General features: G+C 28.3%; 1 protein-coding gene across 1 annotated transcript; it reads left to right on the top strand.

Moving 5' to 3' along the window:
• Positions 1-719: 719 nt before the first annotated feature.
• Positions 720-14912, top strand: LOC130980655 (uncharacterized). The gene is made up of 24 exons (XM_057904315.1): positions 720-866; positions 977-1247; positions 1360-1426; positions 1900-2021; positions 2126-2210; positions 2296-2407; positions 2500-2607; positions 2710-2889; positions 2996-3076; positions 3209-3326; positions 5427-5501; positions 5703-5843; positions 5944-6027; positions 6205-6429; positions 6686-6691; positions 6810-7248; positions 7355-8283; positions 8590-9690; positions 9825-11467; positions 13677-13757; positions 13836-13886; positions 14177-14266; positions 14356-14442; positions 14787-14912. Exons 1-24 carry the CDS (start codon positions 720-722, stop codon positions 14910-14912), a joined length of 6369 nt encoding a protein of 2122 aa, XP_057760298.1.
• The last annotated feature ends 660 nt before the right edge of the window (positions 14913-15572 follow it).

The raw sequence follows: 15572 nt of genomic DNA, 5'->3' as shown, positions 1-15572 counted from the left end.
GTTAAGTCTGGGAGTTTATTTGCTTACGTGTCGTGACTAGAAATTTTTAGATTTATATTTATAAATTATAAATTATTATTTGCTTAAGTTGTTATTTTCAAATTTTAAGTTTGGGTTGTTTTACATAGGTTGTTATTTTTTAAATTTTAAATTATTTTATTTGTTTGGGTTATTTTAGTTAGGTTGTTATTTTTTAAATTTCAAATTATTTTATTTAAATTGTTATTTTTTTAATTTTATTTAGATTTTACTTAGGTTGTTCTTTTTTATATTATAACACTATTTTTTTAAATATCTGTTAATTCTTTTTTAGCATTATTTTTTAAAATTTTAATTTTTTTTAAATTGCAGCTACATAAATTTTTTTAAAGAAATTTAGAATTTTAAAAAAATTTACGTTAATTATTCTTCGATTGTTACGTACTAATATTATTATATTATTATAAAAATTATTATATTATTATATTATTATAAAAATTTACGTTATGTTAGAATTTTTAAATTATAATTTGTTTAAGTTGTTATTTTTAAAATTTAAGTTTTGGTTATTTTATTTAGTTTGTTATTTTTTAAATTTTAAATTAAAGTCAACCAAATTTAAAAAATATTAGTTATGATGCAACTATAAAAGTATAAGTTACGAGAGATGTAAAACACCACAATTTAAAGTACATCAATCCCTTTCTTTACATATATCCAAAATCTCTCTATTTATTCTAATGGCTGATATTCACAAAATTGCTGACATCAATCCTACAATCGACAATTTGTGTGTACGTATACGAGTGATACGGTTATGGACACTACCAAGTTACGAAAATTCTCCATTGCCATACTCAATTGAGATGGTTTGGCTCGATGAAGACGTGAGTTTTCTACTAATATTTTTTCTATTTTATTTAAAATTTATATTATTTATATTTTAAATTTATTTGTTTATTCCCATCTAATCGTTTTTTTTGTTCATTAATTCTAGGGAGGAAAAATACACGCCTCAGTTAAGAAGGCTTTTGTGTCTCGATTCGTGAATTTGCTGGAGGAAGGAATATCTTACCAAATAAGATATTTTGGTGTTGGACTCAATAAGGGTTACTTCAAGACTACACATCATGAATACGTGGTTAATTTAAACCAACGTACTGATGTGCACAGACTTCCAGAATCGTCGAGTATCCTACAATATGGATTTAAGTTTGTGAGTTTTGACACTCTCAATGCTCCTGGGTATGATTGCACCTATTTAGTTGGTAAGTTTATTATTTTAAAAAAAGTATAATTATTTATTTTATTGATAATTTATTCTGCGTTTTTTTTAACAAATTTATTGACAATAATTTTTTTTATTTTAAATCATTTCAGATGTTGTTGGATATCTTGCTGGAATTGGGAATGAGAAGACTCTTGAAAAGGATCTACCAAATATACTGTTATCGAATTAGAGATTGATGATGGGTAATTATCTATTTATTTTTATAAATATACAAATTTTGCTAATCTCATCTTTTTAAATTATTATTTTAACTTATTTTATTATAAATATTTTTATTAATATTAATAAGTAACAAATGTATCTTAACTAACATTAAGCTTAGTTAAAATGTTTTAGATTCAAAGCCACCGTTTTTAAACGTCTAATTATTTAAATTTTTTTAAAAAAAATCACTTCGGATTGATTTAAAAAAAAAGATTCAAATTTAAAAAAAAATAATAAAAAGCATTCTTTCCGCGGTTTATTTGTTACAAATTTAAAATAATTAATTAATTATTAATTTTTTAAATTGTATTTGATATTTTAATTTTATTATTAAATTTTAAATTTTAAAAATATAAAATATATATAATTTGATATTATTTTATTGGTAGTTACTTTTTTAACATTAAACATTCTATTTGATATAGAAAAATAATGGAGTGTGCACTTTTTGGCAACTATGCACATGAATTAAATGCTTTTCTGGGATCTGGCAATAAGGATGGAGCTGTTGTCATCTTACAGTTTGTTAGAGTGAAGTTATTTAACGGTAATATTTATCCATATTTTTTTAACAATATATTTTTATATGTGAGCTTTTACTTATTGTTTATGTGAATTTTTACTCATTTTGTATTAAAATAAATTTTTCAGAAAAGATTGTTTTACAAAATTCCATGTATGGCACAAAGATGTTCTTCAATCTTGAAGATACAACGGTCATCCAATTTAAAAATAGGTGGGTATTTTCTTTTTAATTCTTTAGTTCCATACTATGTGTGTGTTATCTAACATAATTTTTTTTTTTAACTTTATTTATCAAGCTTTGTAAGATTTGAAGAATCTAGAGGTAACATCGGCGGAATTCCAAATGAGGCTGCATTCTTAAAAATTTATCAAGGCAAAACCATCGAGCAGTTAAAAGAATTCGAAACGGTAATTTTTTTTAAAAAAAAATGGAGAAAAAAATAATTGAAATCCGTTGTACATAGATTATTTTTATTTATTTCTAAAATAATCGAATAAAGCTTGGTGTCATTGATGATTCTGACTGTGCATGTTTTGTAGTCTTTGACAAGGAGGCAAAACAAGTTTTGGGAAAGAGCTGTGTAGAGATACTTGATCCACTCCTATTGGTAAGATCTAACCAATATTTATTTCTAAAAATATTAGTGAAGATATTTTTATTGGTAATTTTTATATTATTTATTATTAATATATTATGTAATACCCTGCAGAAAGGAGATCTATCGGATACACCTACACTTTTGCTCAACCTAATTGATAAGACCTTTCTCTTCATCGTTGAAGTTCAAATATCTGATAATCCACATTTTTCACCTTCTTATAAAGTTAAGAAGATGACTGATAATGTGGACCTCATAAATAAATTCAAAGAGGCTCACCCTATTCAAATTGTGAGTATAATTATAAGTGTATTTTCTATTAAAAATTAATTTATTTTTTGCTTCCTTGGTCATTAGTAGTATCTAATTTATAATTAATAATTAATTATAATTTTAGGATGTTGACTATACCGGTGGTTTGCTTCCAATTTCAAAGACATCCTCAATCATTGAAGGGGAGAAAGTAGAAGGTGCTAAGGTATTTGTTCAAAAAATAATTTTTTTTTGTTTGTTCTCTCAAAATTAGAAATTAATTTTTTTATAATTAATAATTAATTATAAAATCAAAGGTTAGAAAGAAGTCTTTAATTTAACGTGGTATTTTGTACAGAATTTGTTGGTTGAATTCTCCAATGAAGTTGCTGCCAATGATGAATCCGAATTGTTGGAAAATGTTATTACACCAACTAAGCGATTATCCTCGGAGTCGGAAGAATCGAAGGTAAAAGGTGATACCTCAACTTCCAAGAAGATCAAGATTGAGAAAGAAAGTTGAGAATTTGGATGCACATGTTTTGGAATCCCTTTTAGAGTCTATCTTATAGAATAATGTCAAGCATATGTTTGTTTTGGTGGAAACATGCATTATCTTTTCTTGAGTTGTTATTTTTCTTTTGGTTCTTTTCTATTTTTATGTTTGGAATTTAAAATTTTTTTAAATATAAATTGAAGTTATTTGGTTATTACTTGTGGTTTTATTTTTAATTTGATTTTCACCGTTGATATTCTGATAATATCTAATTTAATATTTAATGTCATAAAGTTATAAATTTTTTCTTTGAATTATTGTTGATACAATTAAGTTAGTTATTAATTTTTAATGTGTATTTATTTTTTAAAAAAAATCTAATTATAATTTTTAATTAAAGTATTATGTTTAGAATTTTAAAATTAAATTTAAATATAATTTTTTTTGAATTTTTACGTAAGCAATTTGACAATATTTTTTAAGAATTTATATAATTTATAAGTTATTATGCTAATTACAAAGGAGTATAATAAAATAAATAGAATTAATAGTCTTATTAAGATGTGAGGTTATTTATACTATTTAAAAAAATGTAATACTGTTTAAATTTTAGAAAAAGTATAATAAAATTAATATTATTTATGATGACACTAAAAAAATTATTTTTAAATTAACAAATTTCTATATTCTTAATAGACAACGAACGTTTGATTAGAAAATTTTATTTAAAAATATAAAATTTATACTATCTAATTAGGAAATTCTATTTAAAAATTTAAAATTTGAATTTCTAATACTAATTTCTAATTAAGTAAGTTCTTAACCATTTCAATTTTTAAATTTAAATTTTTTTACTTGCCATATTTATAAATTTTTATTATTATCTTTTAGATTATTTCTCCACAATAGAAGTACTTTCATCTTTTTCTCTCTTTTTAAATATTTTTTTCTAAATTTACGATATTTATAAGGTTATTAATTTTTAGATTATATTTAATTTTATTATTTTTATCGATAAATAATAGGATTGATACTATTTATGACAAAACTAATAAAAATTATTTGTAAATTAACAAATTTCTATATTCTTAATAAACAACAAACGTTTAATTTAGAAAGTTTATTTAAAAATTTTTAAATAAACTAGCTAATTAGGAAACTCTATTTAAAAATTTGAAATTTAAAATTCTAATACTAATTCCTAATTAAGTGACTTCTTAACCGTTTTGATTTTTAAATTTAAATTTTTTTGATTTGTCACATTTATAAATTTCTCTGTTTACTTCGTTTACATTGTTATTTTTTATATTATCTCAGCACAACAATAGAGGTACTTTCATCTTTTTCTCTCTTTTTACTTATAAATTATTCATTTTCAATCTCTTTATTTAAGGAAATAAAAAAAAGATTTTAACTGTAAGTTGAATTTATTGATCGTGAGATTAAACTTATATTTATTTGAAAAAAGATACTTTTGAAAAAAAATATATATTATTTTCCATAAAATATGTTTAAATCCATACATTATTATTTTCCATAAAAATATATATTATTTTCCATAAAATATGTTTAAATCCATACCATGTCTTTCATCATTTTTGTCTCAGTATTCAAGCACCATACATGTACTCCTATGTACTCCCGTATCTATGTTTTGATCGATATGTATACCAAAAACAAACGCCGCCATATGTGTACTCCTGTGTACTTTATTTTTTTTAATAATATAAAAAAATTGATAATAAAAATGTATTAGGTATAAGGTATATATATTTTTAATTAGTTAAAAAAATTATTTATTTGGTATTTCCAGGTATATATTGAAAGATGCAAGAAGTCCAAAGAGAAGCAAGATCGAAGAGAAAATTGATATTAAAAGACAAAGAAAATACAAAGCGGACCACAATTCAAGGTAGACTTCATACAAAAAATAACTAACATGTCATGAGTATTTTGGACGAATGAAAGCCCATAAAATACAATATTTTCTATATATTATTTAGCTATTGACAAGTAATAAATTATTAATTTACATTGTTTTTGTAATATGTTACTAAATTTGTTTATGAAAAAATTACAGGAAATTCGAGTGATGGTTCCAATGATGTGCATTTTCAATCCGTGTTGTCGAACATTACAAATGGACTCAATACAGGTTAATTTTTGGATGATTTTTTTGGAACTTACTTATGTGAATGTACATGCACTTTATGTATTTTGATTTTCCTACTATTTATTCAATTATAAACTTTAACAAAAAATATGTTCAAAAAACTAATATCTCGAGTTATCTTATTAGATAATAACCCAACACCATATCGATCAAGGTCTCCAACTACTAATCTACACTCTGTAGGTGAAAAGGAACGATGTTCCAATATCAGTGATATTAGTAATTCAGGTATCACATGCGAAGCATATGATAGCCCATGTCATCAGACAAGTCAACAACAGCTTCAACAAACATCAAACAATATCGACCAGTTGCAAAGCCAGCGTATGTTAATATATGCTTTTATTACTTAAAGACCAAACATTTAACTTTTCAATTGGTCTCTTAAAAACAATCTTTGATATATGCTAAATAATTATTATAGATTCATTGGAGTACTCAAATCGAATTAGATTGCAAAGGGATGCAAGACTGAATAGAAAGACTATGCTACTTCAAAAGAGACATGGTAAGATAAGCATGATAGATTGTAATTATCATAAAGCTAAAATTCTACTTCTTTTATCTTTAATACTACTTTCATAATATATATTCATAACTCAGCTGATTCAAACATTTAATATATATTCATTTTTCTTTTTTTTATAATATAAAGTGTTTGATTTACTATCTCTAATGATTACAGGAGCAAGTACATCTAATTCAAATTTAGATACTAAAGAATTAGAAGAAGTGTGCATAGCTGAAAAAGGAAGACACCTGAGACAAAGAAAAACATTCTTGAAGGAATTGGCTATAAATCTTTCAAAAATTTTTGAAGAAGTTGAGGATATTACTGAAAACACGACTATATTAGATGATTCTGTGCAAATTGAATACCCAGCCATATTCGATGTTGCTGAGAATACAGGTAATCTAAGAAGTAGCAATATCAGCAGTTTATTATTTACTATTGTTATGCTTTTTATAAACAAAAAATTATCGTTTAGTGTTCAAGTTTTTAAAATTCAAACTAAGATATGGTTATATATTATAATTTTTGTATTTGAACATTGATATATTGTAATTCTTATTGTTTGATTAGTGTGCATATAAAACTTAAACCTTGAGGTTGGCACAAAAAAATTGTATTATATGATCTCATCTTTTTAATCTATAAATTGCAGTATTCGGTAATCTTTTATAAATATTATTTTTATACCTAACATGGTGAAAGAAAGATATATTTTTATATAAAGTATTTTTTTCAGATATAACTGAAACATAATTTATTATCTTGGTGATTATTAGATGTGATAGATATTGGTGACCCAGAATTTTTTTGTCGGCATTGCGACGCCATGATGTGGTATGAGGAGAGATCAGAAAAGTCTAAAACAGGATCCAATATTGAGTTCTCAATATGTTGTATGAGAGGGAAGGTACAATTGCCGTTTTTGCAACGTCCACCTCAGCTCTTGCAAGGTTTATTATCTGGAGCAGACCAGAGAAGAAAACACTTTAAGGATAATATAAGAACTTATAATAGCATGTTTTGCTTCACGTCCCTCGGAGGTAAAATAGAGACCTCTATCAATGATGGGACAGGTCCTCCCCAGTTCATTGTGAGTGGACAAAACTACCACAGAATTGGAAGCTTGGTACCAATTGAGGGACAAAGACCAAAATTTGCGCAGTTATATATTTATGATACAGAAAATGAGGTCTCAAACAGGATAGAGGTTTTCAGGTTTGTATCATGCATTCCAAATTGATTAAAAAATTATTTAGGTAGTTCGTACTTTGATTTTGGTTAATTATGAATACTAATATTTTTCAATTGATGTTTTATACAGTTCAAGAACAAACAATAACAACATTGACCAGTCCTTAGTTCTAGATCTCAAGGACATGATCGATCAACATAATGTTCTTGCTCACACATTTAGGATAGTGAGAAACTACCTGAATCAAGGAGATATCGCAAATATAAGACTACGGTTGTACCGAAAAAGATCAAAGGATGCAAGAGTCTACAATTTACCATCTTCTAACGAGGTCGCAGCTCTAATAGTAGGAGATTTTGATTCTGGAGATGCAGGGCGTGATATTATAGTTCAATTAAAGTCTGGACATCTGCAAAGGATTCATGAGACACACACCGCATTTATTCCTCTTCAGTACCCTATGATGTTTCCTTACGGTGAACATGGCTACCAAGAAGACATTCCTTTGCGAGAATCTCATAGGGCTGATGAAAATAGAAAGAGACAGCGTGTGAGTTTAAGGGAGTTCATAGCATTTAGAATACAAGAGAGAAAGGTCGAGTATGCAACCATTGTCAATGGTGGAAGATTATTTCAGCAGTTCTTGGTTGATTGCTTTTCTATGATTGAAGCACAAAGGTTGACCTACTACCGAAACAACCAAACCAAGGTGAGGAGTGATATATACAAAGGGATTCAAGATGCAGTTGTTAGGGGTGAGACACGTGCTTCTAAAGCAGGTAAGCGTATCATCCTACCTGCGTCCTTCACTGGTGGCATGAGATACATGTTTAATAATTGTCAAGATGCTATGGCAATTTGTAAGAAATATGGATATCCAGACCTCTTCATCACAATGACATGTAACTCAAGTTGGCAAGAGATTGGCAGGGTTAACAATCCAAGGAACTTAAAGGTTGAAGACCGGCCGGATATATCGTGTAGAGTATTCAAAATTAAGCTTGACATGATAATCTCGGATCTTAAGCAAGGAATTCCATTTGGAGTGCTAGATGCAGGTATTGCTCATCATCCAACCTTATTTTTAGAGAAATATTCATTTAGATTGTTATAAAATAAATGGCAAAATATTTTCTTACTTAACGTATTGTTGATTTTTTATTATCACCCTTAATTTATCAAAGCACATACATAAAATAGATAGTTTAAATATAACATATAACTTTTTTTTGTCTTTTTGGTATAAGGGATGTATACGGTGGAATTCCAAAAAAGAGGTCTACCACATGCTCACATTCTTTTATGGTTAAGTGGAGACCATAAGATAACAATGACAACTCAAATTGATCAATTAATATCTTCAGAGTTGCCAGATCCTACTCAGCATCCAAAATTGTTTAGAGCTGTATCTACATATATGATTCATGGACCATGTGGTAGAGCATTCTCAAAATCTCCCTGCATGAAAGATGGGTACTGCACCAAATATTATCCCAAGACATTCAGTAAAACCACAGTTATCGATGATAGTGGATACCCATCATATAGAAGACGAGACACAGGGGTGGTTACTGAGAAGAAGGGAGTCCATATGGATAATAGGAATGTGGTTCCATACAATGCATATCTACTGATGTCTTATCAAGCGCATGTTAATGTAGAGTACTGCAACAAGTCGAATGCTATCAAATATTTGTTCAAGTATGTGAATAAAGGTCCAGACAGGGTAGCAGTTGGAGTTACAAAGGAAGCTTCCAGTGGAGAGGATGCTCAGGTTATTGATGAGATCAAACAATTCTATGATTGCAGATATTTGTCTGCATGTGAGGCTGTGTGGAGAACCTTAGCGTATGATATTCATCAAAGGTGGCCTTCAGTGATGAGATTAACCTTTTATTTGCTTGGAGAGCAAAATATCATCTTTAAAGATGATGACGATCTTGAAGAAATCGTGGAAGAAGAGGAAGGAAAATGTACAATGTTCTTAGCATGGATGGAGGCCAATAAAAAATTTGAAGCAGGTCAAACTTTGACGTATGCTGAGTTTCCAAATCAATTTGTTTATGATAGAGAATCAAGGGTGTGGCATCCACGCAAAAGAGGGTATTCTATCGGGAGGTTAAATTATGTTCCACCGGGTACAGGTGATATTTATTATATGAGAATTTTGTTAGCTATTCAGAGAGGTTGCACAACATATGAGTCTATTAGGACAGTTAATGGAATTACATATTCTAGCTTCCAAGATGCTTGCTATTCCATGGGACTACTGTGCGATGATAGGGAATTCATTGCAGCTATTAATGAGGTAGCTGAACTTGCATCTGATCATCAATTGAGAAAATTATTTGCGATGCTACTGATATCTAATAGCATTAGCAACCCAGAGCGTGTTTGGAATGCAACTTGGACATTATTGGCTAATGGAATACTATATGAAAGGAGAAAAGCTTTGAAAAACCAAGGTATTTTACTATGTCTTTTTTTTTATATCAAGATTGTATTCTCTTATTATCTTTATTTTTATTAAGAATATTAATAATTTTATTTTAGAATTATTTATTAAATATTTCATAAAACCATTATGTGCTTTTTCTAGGACTAAGCATGACTGATGACGAATTGAAAAACCTCTGCCTTATTGAGATTGAAAAGATACTCAACAGCAATGCGAGATCTTTAAGAGACTATCAATCAATGCCATATCCTGAGATGTCTCATGTTCGCCTTTTTCAGAATAAGCTAATAGAGGAGGAGTTAGCATATGACACAAATGAGTTGACTCATACAAACTTATATACAGAACAAAAGATGACTCATAAGCAAAGGTTAGTATTTGATGAGATACTCAATGCTGTTGTTACAGACTCTGGTGGTTTTTACTTCGTTTATGGGCATGGTGGGTGTGGTAAGACATTTATTTGGAATGTACTTTCTTCTGCTATTCAGTCTAGAGGAAAAATTGTTTTAAATGTCGCATCCAGTGGAATTGCTTCTTTACTCCTACCTGGTGGCAGAACGGCTCATTCTAGATTTTCAATACCCATTACAATTACTGATGAATCTACTTGCAACATCAAGCATGGCAGTTTGAAGGCTGAGCTGCTCATCCAAAGTAGCTTAATAATTTGGGATGAAGCTCCAATGCTCAATAAAATGTGCTTTGAAGCACTTGATCGGACGCTCAGGGATCTTATGTCAGTTACCGATCAACATAAGATACATCAACCATTTGGTGGTAAGGTTGTTGTTCTAGGAGGTGATTTCAGACAGATACTTCCGGTGATTCCGAAAGGAAGTAGACACGATATATTGGCATCCGCTATTAACTCATCCCATCTGTGGTCATTTTGTAAGGTTCTGAAACTGCATACGAATATGAGGCTTCTAATGTCTTCTTCGGATCAAGATGAAGGTGAAATGAAGAGATTTGCTAATTGGATACTTGATGTTGGAAATGGAAATATTGGCTCTGTTGTTGGTGATGAATCAGAAGTTGAAATTCCAAATGATCTATTGATTACAACTACTGATGACCCTCTCTCTCATTTGGTAGACTTTGCATATCCAAATTTGTTGCAAAACATGTCAGATTACAGGTATTTTCAGAGTAGGGCAATTCTTGCACCCACGCTTGAGAGTGTCGAGAAGGTAAACGATTTTGTCTTGACAATCTTTCCAGGGATGGAAAAGGAGTATTTGAGCTCTGACACAACATGTCAAGCTGATGAGAATGAAGATGTACAACAAGAGTGGTTCACACCAGAGTTCCTAAATGACATCAAATGTTCGGGACTACCCAATCACAAGTTGACTTTGAAGCCAGGAGTCGCTGTAATGCTACTGCGAAACATAGACCAGACTTCAGGTTTATGCAACGGGACAAGATTAATAGTTAACGAACTTGGCAGCAATGTAATTGGAGCGACAGTAGTGACCGGTAGAAATATTGGAGATAAAGTGTACATTCCAAGAATGAACTTGATCCCTTCAGATTCAGGATTGCCATTTAAGTTCCAACGGAGACAATTTCCATTGACAGTATGCTTTGCAATGACCATTAACAAGAGTCAGGGTCAATCATTATCACATGTAGGGCTTTATTTGTCAAAATCAGTGTTTACCCATGGACAACTTTATGTTGCTTTGTCAAGAGTTAAGAGTCGCAGTGGCCTCAGGGTTTTAATTCTAGTTGAAGACGGCAATCCAAAGTCATCAACAACAAATATCGTGTTCAAAGAGGTTTTTAATAATATTTAGGTAAGAATAATATTATTTTTATTTTAATAGCATGTTATGATTTATACTTTTGTACAAATATTTACTATAGATATTACTAATTTATCTATAACTCTTTTTTCAGATTTGAAATGAAATGTGTAACAAGGAGCACAACATCCTATGCCAATTGCTTTTCTAATGAAGTTAGTAAGATACTAGGTTATCGATCGATAAATTTTTATTAGCTTTTTATACAAAATTTAGTGTAAAATTAACATGCTATTATTACAGTTATATATGTTCTTATTTTTTTCATGTCTCCCTCCTTATGGTTTAAGAATATTATAAACTTCAAACTTTTCTATTTATATTTTACTTTGAATAAAGATAAAACAACATATTTAACACGTTTATTATATAACTACGATAATAGTGTTATACTAAATTTAAAAAAATATATAGTTATAAAATATTATTTTTAATTTAACTTATCAAATTTAAATATAAGCCCGTGCATCGCACGGGTTTAACACTAGTAAAAATATATCCGAAGTGCTTAATTTAACATGATGGCTACACATAGGTCTTAAAAGTTCTTTTATTTAATTAAAATAAAAGAGGATCAAATTTACTTGATTCTCCTAGATGAAAATTTAAAACGTAAATCCCTTAAATCAATTTATATTTAAATCATGTTAGAGTAATATTTGTTAGATATTATATTGTACATCAAGATGTATATATAACGTGGTATAGCATAGAATTTTATCCTTTTTTTCAGCCTAAATCAGCATAGACTAGCATGATCTACGCTAAAACCTGACCTCAACATCAACTCAACACGACATATGTATATTGATCACTTATCTTACGTAAACAAATATTCCTAAATACCTATTTTAATTTACTCTATACCTTACTTATTTTATATTAAAAAATTATTCACCAATTTTTCTTTATTTTTAAACTCTAGTAACAATAATTTTTTTATACAGTACTTTTAAGTATTTTACAGTCAATTAAAAATTAGAATATGATATTCTCAGCAAATATGTTACAATTTAAGCCATGTTAAATAAGTAATCATATGTTTGAGTATATTAAGAATATTTTTAGTTTATATCATATTGTAATTATTTTCTATTTTATTATAATTTTTATGGCTCGTTTATCAAAATACTTTACTTTATGAAAATTTTTTTATAACGGATTATACTATGTAGTATTTTATCATAACATTTGATTTTGATCAAAATACATCATTTTATATTAGTATAACATTAATTAGTTAATTAATACGTTAAATTTTTAAATGTAATAATATTTGTAATATTATATTAATCTAATTAGTTAATTAATTTTTTTTAAATATCAATTACATATAAAAAAGTGATATGTTGTTCAAAAATTCGTATAAACTATCTCTTTATTCTTTTAAAAATGTAAGATGTTTCATTGCACTAGTCATTGTTGAAGAAATACTTGATACTAATAAACTAGTAAATTTCAATTAATCGGGCTGGAGTAGACAAATTTGCTAGTTACATCTTGGTTAAAATTTGTACCGTATTAATAATTTTTTGCATAAATTAATTAATTAACCATGACTAAATATTTAAAATTAACAACTATATAATTTCACAATAGTAAAAGTCAATTGTCTTACAATTATTTTTTTAGTATTTGTTTATTAGTTTTATTTTTTACATTTTAAAACTATGTAAAGTAAATTATTATTAAATAGATTCTTCTTATGCTATTTTTTGGTATTTTCTCACAAGAAGAGACATGTGTGATAGTCTAAAACAAAAGAAACTTTTAACTATAATTTGATTTCGCACTTTGTGTAGCCAAACGCTTTCCAACAAGAATACGCAAGCCTCCTTCGATAATTTATTTGTCAACAATCAACATTTAAATTTACTCTCAGAACCTATGTATCAGTGTCTGAATACATTGATTCGAAGATTTTGAGAGTGAAACAAGAGGTCCAAAGGACGATACGCCAAGAGTTTCAGAATTTGGCCCAAACATTAACTCCTCCTGCAAACAGAGTAATGTCTACTGCTGGAGGTGAAGAAGCAAATGGCAATAGGCTAAGTAACAAAAATTAGTTATCTCTGTTTTAAGTATTTTTTAAAGTTTGTCAACTACGAATATAAAAAACTGTGTTTAATAAAACTGAAAATGATCAAAATAAATACTTGTAATGTATATATTTAATATGCAGACAACTAACCGTGATGGACAACTTAATGAGTTGGATGTCGTCAAATGTGAAGTTGAAAGGTTGCGTTCATTGACAATACCAGTAAGTAAAAATTATTTTATTAGGATTATGTTCAGTATGAATAATTTGCCTATGATTTCATAATTATTTATATTTTAGTTGACGTTTGAAATCCCCAAAGAAATGCTCGTTAATGAAGAAGAAGCAATGGTAGCTATATATTTATATAATGCTAATACCTCCCCCGAGTAAGTATCTTGTTAATATACATATAGATAAAAGTTGTTAGACATTTGATTTCATGTGGTAAGATTATTTATTTATTTTTACAACAACGAGGAAATACTTGTATACGAAAGTGTAGATGGTTGTAGAAGATCATTCGATGCACTTAAGCCTATGCAACAGATAGATGTTAATGTAAAACTCTAAATTGCACTTTAAATTTTTTTTGTTAAATCTCTGATACTAATTTTATTTGTTATCTTTAATCTTGCTAGATAATAACAATGGTTGCATGCACAATGACTCATGAGAAAAAAATTCGTTCCGAAGGTCCAAAGATATGGTTTCTTCCACCTAGGGTCTCAGTAAGTCTTAGGAAGTCAACGTTTACTATATGTTGTAAAAAAAACAACCAATTTGAACCGCAATTTTCCTTGATTGTAAAACTTGTTAGGAACAAGCACTTTTATTTTGCTACCCACCAACAGCTGTGGTAATAGACCATTCAACATATTTATCTGATGTTAGCAGCTTATCAAAGGTAGCTAATGTATTTGTTTTAAATTTGAAACCTACCCATTTACTATCATTTGCTATGATATGTTTTTATAATTTTGAGTTTTTGTGATTTTTAGATTTATGTACCAATTAAGGACAACTATAAATACTAGTACTTATTATGTGTTGACGTGAAGAAGATGAAGTTGATATGTGTAGATCCGATGTAACAAAGATCCAGAAAAACCATAAGGGAGCGACAGATTCGACAATTAGTGAGTTATTCATGCTTCTAAATTAAATTTGTTACCCATAACTCATTTAATTTTCATCAACAATTACTAATAATTATATTTCTTGTCAATGTAGGCAAATTTTATTGACTAGATGATTCATGAACAATTGCTCGATGAGAGATTAGAGGGTAAGTCAGATTTGGATGAAGTTGCATATCAACTCGGTGAATTTTGGATCTACTATCCACAGAATCTTCCACAACAAGAAAACTCGTAAGACAAGTTACTATATGAATTTAAGAAAATTCAAATAACTATCTAAGGAAAGTGAAGCTAATATTTTAATACGTATGCCTCAAGTTTGATTCTGGGATATGGGTTGCTAGATGGCAACTATATGTTGAGGCCGAAAATTTATTTATCATACCAGTGAGTATAACATTATAATTGCTGACATTGTATTCTTATTAAATAGAATCTTCACTAATTTATTAATTTTACAACATGCAGCCAATGGACAATACTGCACGCATGCGATTGGCCTTAGATTTAGTGTTGAGTAATTACAATAAGGCCAAACAAAACACCATCGATGCCGCAAAGAAATTTGTCACCAAAATAAATTGAAATGCAGCCATTTATTATGTTCATGATATGAGTTTTATTAATTTATCTAAGTTTAAGATATTTTGAATTTCATACATAAATAGTGTTTGTTATTTTATTTTAGTAAGATTTTATATTAAAACCGTTTCTATTTATTTTTTTTTCTAATCCTGCCAGTAGTATTATGTTGTTTCCATTAATTTTACTAAAAATGTAAAATAAAAAGATGAAACATTGCAACCTCATAATTGAATGAAGGGTTACACTACAAAAAAATTACAATTTTGCAAAAGTTATATAACAAAGATTTTAATAAACTCCCGCACATTAA

This window comes from Arachis stenosperma, chromosome 5 (assembly GCF_014773155.1).
Source record: "Arachis stenosperma cultivar V10309 chromosome 5, arast.V10309.gnm1.PFL2, whole genome shotgun sequence".
NCBI classification, from domain to species: Eukaryota; Viridiplantae; Streptophyta; class Magnoliopsida; order Fabales; family Fabaceae; genus Arachis; species Arachis stenosperma.
The sequence above is the reverse complement of the archived record's forward strand: the minus strand, read 5'-3'. Positions and strand labels throughout refer to the sequence as shown.

Excerpts from the sequence above, each read along its gene's own strand:
- LOC130980655 (XM_057904315.1), top strand. The coding sequence starts at position 720 with ATGGCTGATATTCACAAAATTGCTGACATCAATCCTACAATCGACAAT. Across the intron at positions 3,327-5,426 it reads GGAAGAATCGAAGGTAAAAG|GAAATTCGAGTGATGGTTCC; the intron begins GTGATACCTCAA and ends AAAAAATTACAG. Across the intron at positions 13,887-14,176 it reads TTAATGAAGAAGAAGCAATG|ATAATAACAATGGTTGCATG; the intron begins GTAGCTATATAT and ends TAATCTTGCTAG.